This window comes from Halichoeres trimaculatus, unplaced genomic scaffold, assembly GCF_033239565.1.
Source record: "Halichoeres trimaculatus isolate MK-OKI-2021-1 unplaced genomic scaffold, fHalTri1.1 fHalTri1_scaffold_15, whole genome shotgun sequence".
Classification (NCBI taxonomy): domain Eukaryota; kingdom Metazoa; phylum Chordata; class Actinopteri; order Labriformes; family Labridae; genus Halichoeres; species Halichoeres trimaculatus.
In genome coordinates this window covers 21,424,527-21,432,541 of record NW_027437193.1, presented here as the reverse complement: position 1 = coordinate 21,432,541, position 8,015 = coordinate 21,424,527, and the positions used below count along the sequence as shown (strand labels likewise).

The 8,015-nt window shown below is 39.7% G+C and overlaps 1 protein-coding gene across 2 annotated transcripts in view; it reads right to left on the bottom strand.

Annotated features, from left to right (window-relative positions):
* Positions 1–5,620: 5,620 nt before the first annotated feature.
* LOC141803988 (3',5'-cyclic-AMP phosphodiesterase 4B-like) overlaps positions 5,621–8,015 on the bottom strand; it is a 70,893-nt gene continuing 68,498 nt past the window's right edge. For both annotated transcript variants that reach the window (XM_074688163.1, XM_074688164.1), the window contains exon 18: positions 5,621–7,924. In XM_074688163.1, the coding sequence (XP_074544264.1) occupies positions 7,574–7,924 (351 nt within the window). In that variant the 3' untranslated portion in view covers positions 5,621–7,573. The remainder of the gene's footprint in view (positions 7,925–8,015) is intronic.

The window sequence follows — 8,015 nt, the reverse complement described above, 5'->3', positions numbered from 1 at the left end:
ACACGAACATTCATCTACATCATTAAATTAAAAGTCTGTATTAAACGTGTACGTCCCATTAGGGTGTGTGTGTGTGTGTGTGGATTATATAATGTCTACCATAGAAATTCTATGTATGTTGAAATATTTGAGACAGTTGCATGCAAAGAAACAACCCCCACTGAGAGAGAAACAATAGCATATCTACAACGACTGCCGTCATGAATGATAACAAGATGATTTGTGGCAATTTTCTGAGAAGGACACATCCTGTTATTGTCCAAATCCTTTATTTTAAACCCAACTCACAAACACACACACATACAAAAGGAAGACGACTGCCTCATCTCATCTTTTTCCAGATTCATCATTTTCTTCAGAGCTGTCCTCTGCAGTAAACTTCCCAACCGATCTGTCTCCGCCACTCTAAGCTGATCTTTGCCATTTACACACAGGCCTGCTCTGTTATTGAGTTATCCTGGAATGCCCCATATTACCCCGCCATCCTGCTCGGTGACTACAGTCCTCACAGTCAACCCAACTAAAAACAAACAGCAGCTGGCGAAGAGAAACTGCAGGAAGACATTTGTTTTTATAAAGTGGATATGGGGAGAGCAGGTTTGTTTTGCTGGAAGTGGTTCTCTTCCTCTCCTGCCTCGGCCTCAGGGCTGTGGATGCTTTCAGGGCTTGGCTGGTGGAGTGGAGAAACGAGGTGGACTGGCTGTCAGCTGGATGTCCTGGCAGTAAAAATCCCAGCCTGAACCAGGCGGCTTGCAGACAACAGGGCCAGTCTCCTGACGTCAGACGCCAACAGACCACAAGACCTGCGTTAGAGTTTCAAACAAACTCTCTGCCCATTGCCATGGCAATATGGACCACCACCATGGAAAATGCTCGTCTTTGTCTGTGCCTGTGTTTAGCATAAACATCTGCTGAATCTAGAGAAAGGAAAGGATGGTTCAGGTTTCTCTCCAGACGCTCGAATATATCCAGACATCTCAGAAACCTTCTGCAGCCCATGCATGCATTTTACGTAACACACAGGTTGATTGTATGTCAGAACATTTCTCATTATCTGAGGGAACAAAAGGCTTCTTTTACTACCGCAAATTTCATAACAGCAGACAGTTTTCATAGCTGATTAATGAGTTAACCAGGTTATAGCAATAAAATACTTGGCAGATTCAGAGGGACAGATTATGCAACATGACAAGTATCTGTCAATCCAACTTGTACATAACAGTGTCAGTGTGTCCTCAAGATGATCCTACATGTCAAAGCAGACTTTATAAAAGAGGTCTCAGTGGTGTCAACCATTGTATTTTGAAGCCTGACAGTAGTCGTCGTGTAGGAAATATCGACTCAAACTGACTCTACAACGAAAGGAGGGAGGGCCGTGGAGCTTAGGCAGACTTTAGGCCGTCTGGGAAACAGCTGCAACAATGTGACCAACAAGTCAACCTGTCACTCAATGCGGCTCTTAATTATATCATTATATACAGTATGTAACACCAAGCTCTTAAATCACAAACATAAAAAGCCTTATAGACCATTTCGTTCATCAAGCAGACACGTAACAGTAAGTGCCTCAAGTAGGCACTCAAGAAACTTCTTCTTTTTTTTTTAAGCTCTGTGTTGGCTCCATTGTGTAACTCTGGGGGTTGCAGCTTGTGCCTTTTGCAGACTATTTGAGAAACAAGTTGTTCATGTTATGATTTGAGCTATTTCTTTTGAAATGAATTTCAGCCTTTGAATATAACAAAAAAAAGTTAAAGGTCCCATATTTTGCAAAAATCACTTTATAAAGTCTTTAAGTGAAATTTATGGGTCTTTGGCTTTCCTCCCAGCCCACATAAAGTGATATTTAATGACAAAACCTGTACTTGGTAGTGCTTGTGAATGTAAAATCCTGACCTAAAATGAGCTGTTTTGGATTTGGGGGATTTGCCGACATCAGCAATTCCCTTTTTTGACCAATCAGGAGCAAGTCTGACCCCTCCCCACCCACTCCCCTCCCTGGGGAGGAGAATGCCAAAGTTGAAGAACCATCACTGCTTTGTTTTTGGCTGTAAACAGCCACATAGTTCCATGCACAAGCTCCCCATCTTGGAAGAAGACAAGACTAAGAGTTCATTTATCAAGGAAATGTGCCAGCTACACTCAGTAAAACTGTGCATGTGTGTGCTAGTCACTTCACGGCCGACTGCTTTTCCAACTTTGGACAGTACAACAGAGGGCTAGCGAATAGACTGGTTCTGGATCCAGGCGCATTACCAACCATCCGCCAACAAACCTCGGACCCTGGAAATGTGAGTATTTTAAATGCTGTGTGCTGTGGAGCAGATGTAAGAGCTTTTCCTCAGTGTCCCCCCTGTCTCTGTGTTAGCTTCAGGACGCTAACAGTAGCTGCGGTTAGCCTGTTGTTTTGGCCTGTAATGTTACGGTAAACGAGCTTTACTGTTTTCTAAACATCGTGCACTCAGATCTCATGGCACCGCTCTCAGTGACGCAGAAGAGCGGGGCGGTATCAGCGGTGGCTCATTTACATATGAAGGTCACGCCCACTAAATCAGAGCGTTCTGAACAGAGGGGCTATGAGAGCCTGGAAACAATGCTGCTGTGCTTGATTTATTGGCTTTTGGACCAAAACATGTTACCACCATTTCATGAAGACATCGATGATCCATATTAAACTGCAGAAAAGGAGCAAAATATGGGACCTTTATGGACATTTGTTACAACTGGTATATGTTATTTGATTCAGTGGTTTATGATTTGTCAAGCAGACTGACTGATAAGTCAGAGCACTCAGAATGATGGACACAGCATAAAGATTTCAGTATGGGTTTCAATTTAGGTTTTTAGTATAGGTTTTAGTAAATTTTTGTAGTATAAGTCTAAATAATAGTATTTTACTATAGGCGTTAGTAAAAGTTTTAAGTAGTATAGGTTAAACATTTTGGTTTTGGTGAACAGTGCTGACTCTGTATGCAGCTGATATAGTTGAGCAATGGGTGATCAGATCAACAAGTGTTGCTAATGAGTCACCCAATCAAACCAATCAAGCCACACATATTTGTGTATCTGTGCAATCCAGGCATTTATACTTTCTTAATGCGAGAGGATTTTTTTCTGCAATTGAAAATGTTATCTCCATAACTCTGTTCAGTGAGACATTAGGATTCCAGCTTTTGATTCGTCAACAGACGCAATCCAGGGCATTGATTGAGGGGAAGTGGAAGCTCACAGCTTTTGTAGCTTTATAAAATAAATTTTAAAAATCACAAGCAATCATCAAGTGTCAGATTTATTAATATGGATTTACAGTACAGACAAAAAATATATCAATAAAACAAAAAAGGAAATCATTATTAGAACCCAGGGAATGGGAAACCAGGGAGGGAAAGAAGCGTGATTAATCAGTGGTGGTGACTGGCAGCAGGACACTTTGTGTCTCCCCAGAGCCCCTGTGAGGATTTGAACCTGGGACCTAATTTCTGTGAGCTAACAGCTCTAACATCTGCCTTTACACAGACAATGAAGGTGAGATTACATCACTAAACCTGCTCATAGTTAAGTCTTCCTTTGTTTGCTCAGTTGAAATGATTTGAAACTCCAATCTGTTAATATCTCCCTCTCTTCTTCTATCATGCCCTCCTGTTCATCACGTATCCAGATGATTATCTCTGGGTCAAGGTGCTCTCAGCCATGGGAGAGTGAATGCCCTGAGGGCTTTGCACATAGCTTCACTATCTCCAGTCTTCCTGTTTACATAGTTGCTTTGGTGTCCAGTAGAAATGAACCCAAATCTAAAGGAAGACGTGTCACTGGTGTCACTGCGGGGAAGTGACGCCATCTACTCGCTGGTTTTCCCCTGAGATTTGCAAAACTGGAGTTTTGACAGTGTAATGCCAGCTAAAATCACAAACTTTATAAATAACTGGCAGAGAAACTGTGATGTGAGTTATTTATTAATGACCTACATACAGGTCAGGTTCAGTGAGCTCTGCCCTCATGTTGGTTTTCTGGGACCTTGAGCAGGTGGTACTTGAGAGGAGAGATGCACTGGAAACTGAGAAAATAGCAACAGTCATAATCTGTGGCTAATTTATAAAATGGGTTGTAAGCTAGTTAATAACTACTGAAATAAAGCTGGTAGCTAAAAGCAACAGACCAGGTACAGGGAATAAAAACTCAGGGTTTGATTGTGTTAAACTGACCATGACCCATATGAAATTTTTGTGGCTTTAATGAGATTTTTTGCAGATGTAGGTTCTTAATTCATCAAAATTATAGCACCAGCTATCAGCCCGTATTCATTATATCTTGTTTCTCATAAAAACAATCATTGTATGGCTATTTTAACATCAATATTGATTTACAAAGACTACTTGTTTGGCACGCTTAAACTTGTGGAAAACATTCAAACAGCAACAAATAGTAAAAGCTATGCACTTGGTAAAGTTTTAGACATTTCTGAAGCGTTTTGTACCATTAATCATGACATTATTAAACCACAAAATCATGGTTTTTAAGGGGACACATTTAACGATGAAGACCAGTGTGTTACAATCAGTGGTTGTGTTTTAAACACAGTAGATTTAACATGGGGTGTACTACAAGGCTCTGTATTTAGACCTTTATTATTACTTATCTATTCAAATTACTTTTGATGAGGATTTAATTTTTTTTTCCTTTTTTTTTTTTTTTTGCTGATGGGATCAACACAATTTCGCCCCACAGTGACTTACACAGTCAAGTAAATAAAACAAAAAAAAAGAATTAGTGAGAGCTGCAAGATGGTTTGAAATTAATAAGCTCTTACTGAGTTTTTTTTTCTTTCTTTTTTCTTTTCTTTAAAAAAACAAAACAAAACAAAAAAAAACTTCCTAGTATTTACAGGTAAAAGCAGATTTCAGATGGATTTTGCTTGACAGTCATAGATGGTATTAATTGATTCAAAGTTTCCCATACTCTGTTCTTAGGCTTATTAATGGATGTAAACTTAAACCAGTAGAAATAAATCAGTTTTACCTGCAAAGAAAATTGTGAAATCATTGGTAATCATCAGCAAATTTTTTTTTTTTCAGTGTATCTTGATTTTTATCTTTATGTAAGATATGATTTATCCTTATTTGAATTACATACAAGCACAAGTCTTCCAGTCAGGTTGATTATCTCCATCCTCCTTGTTTTAAAAACAAGCCACGGTCAGTTTTCTTTCAGGTACGGTGGTGACCAAATATGGAAATGTAAAATGCATGTTGTCAAGAGCTTCATCATCTTAAGAAAATAAAAGAACTGTTCTCATGACGTGCAATGTCTTTGTTGAAATGTGTTTCTTATTTTCTCTATCATTACTTCTCTTCAAGTACAGCTGTTTAATTAGCTTAGATCATTTGTATTTATTGTTCTGATGTGTTTTGGTTGTAGTGCTGTTGAAGAAAGGTGAGGCTCTCTTGTATAATCCTGGTTGCTTCTTGGCCTCCTGGCACACCCTTATTATTCTTTTTTATAATCACATCTTATGTAACTGTATTGGTGTGTAAATACATGAATAAATAATCAAAATGAAATAAAAATTCATAGGGTAATACATTATTAAGATTTTCAATTCAAACAAACCAACAGAGGCCAGAGCTTTCTGTAATACATGCCCATTTTAATGATCCGATAGAAAACATTTGTTGAGCACAACATACACAGTTTTACAATATATTGTGAGGAAACACTGAAAAAATATATTTGAAACATGTTATATATTTCAGCAAATATTCCTTTAGCTGTACAATGACCCGTCACCGTACACACTCTACTGCAGCACATAATCAATCTTCATAATACGCCTGGAACCAAAGACGCAAACGAAAGCTAGACTTCTTCTGCACCCCACGCGAGGTGTTGTTGGATCATCAGACCGAAGAAACAATCCAAAGTTTTACTGCATAACTTCACGTTATGGTCTTGTAACAAAGTAGCTTGTTGAGTACAATAAATCCGAAGCACCAGACAAGTTCAGTCAGACTGTAACATGTGGTAGTGCATATAAATAATGACAAATATACAGGAAATATTAACAATCAATATCAATATTATCATATACAAGAATAAGATAATAAATAGACTGAAGGGTCAGCAAGACTGTGCAACTCTGTGACCACTTACACACACTCTCTCACATTAACACACACTCTCTCTCACACACACGTATCATGTAATGACATGATGGTCTTCTGGTGTGAAGGTTGCACCTCACACGTGGTACCTTTCAGGTAGTGTCGGACAGATCAGCAACCAGCTGCTGAGCCGTCACTTTTTTCAAAGTGCTGGAATCAAAACTACAGGATACAATTATTCATGGCTAACAGGTGTGTCTTTTCCAACGTGCACACAGTCTTACAGTCATTCAAAAGGTCGAAATGAGTCACGGTGTGTTGACAGGGATGAAAGCTTTTCAAACACGACGTGTGTGTTTGTGAGCGCTGATGGAGAGTTACACGTAGGAAGCAGATTTCCAGTGATCGCTCTGTACATAATAAAATACAGGGGTTTGTTAATCTAATAAGAAAAGTTATTGTTAATTGACTTTTTTTTAATTACATTTGATTATTAATCTAGCTACAAGTTAGAAGAAATGATGGGTTTTAGGTTTTGGTTGTAACATGAGTGAGCAAACATTTCAGAGGTGGCAGTGAAATCTTTGAACAATCTTTGGATTTTCAAATTAAAATGAATATTTTTGGACTCTTCATACAAAATGTTTCCCCATTAACAAAGAATCGAATGCTTATGGGATGAATTTTTAAAAAACAGCTCAAAGATTCAAATCTGGTTTTCATTTCAGTTTTGCATGGTTACTTAAGTTATTGAAGTTTTACACCCTCTCTGCTGCCACAAAGTGCAAATTGTGCTAGGAAGTCAACCGATTTTAAGAATATCATACACCGGACTCTTTTTTTTTTTTCTTTTTCTTTTCAAGAAGAAGCTTATTATATTGCAGGAACAGTAGGAAGACTGTGTGAGACAATTGTGTCTGCTTTGTAGAAAATTTGACACATTTACAGCTACATGAATGTGTTCAATAAATTATAAAAACACTTACAAAAAGACACAGTTGTTAAAAAAAAGGCACACAACTTTCTTTTAGACAAGTGATAAAAAAAAAACTACTTGGCTACACAGAACGCTTGACAAGTAGTTTTGGTAGGACGCTTTGACAGGTGGCATCCGACACGGTACGAAGAATGAACATAAAAAACATCCTGAAGTGCAAGTTTGGAAGTTTTGTAAGTCCCAGTACTCAGACACAAATTGTCTATTTCATCCTCTCCGTGAGAGCAAAGCTTGATCCTCACAGTCCAACAGCAGTTCCTTCTCAAAGAGCAGACCCTCTGCTCCTCCAGCTCAGGAGAAGGGGGCTCAGGACAAACTGCCACAGGGTTGCCTGGCCTTGTTTGCAGGGGTGCCCCACACTCAGTTAGGCCCTCATTGCCAGGCAGCTCTACAGAGCCAGATTGCAGGATTTCTCTACTGCAATAAAATGAATTCAGCCACAAACAGCATAAACCAGCAGCACTCGAACACGTCAGTCCAGCTATGTTTCTTCAGGCGAGACGTCGAGCGTCGTCATTTCTACCCCACCCTCCTCTGAAGGGTGGTCTTGAAGTGTCTCCATCATCCCGCTCTCTTCGTCTCCATCTCCGCCCTGATCGTCCAGCGTCAGTTCAAACTGAAATTTGCTCGGCGCAGGTCCTTCCTCCAGCTCGCCGTGTGGGCCGCCCTCCCCGTCACTGCTGTAGAAGGGAGGGGAGGGGCTCTGTGGGATCATGCTCTGGTACCAGTTCCTGTTGTCCTCCAGTGTGTCCAGGATGTCCTGGGCATCGGGATGGACCAGGTCAGCCCACGTCTCCCACAGAGGGTGGACGATGTAATCAATGAAGCCGACCTGAAGAAATAAAAACAGGATGTCAGTAAAAATTTAAGTTCACACAAGAAACCACACAAAATAATTCATTTCTTTACAAATTAGGTGAAAG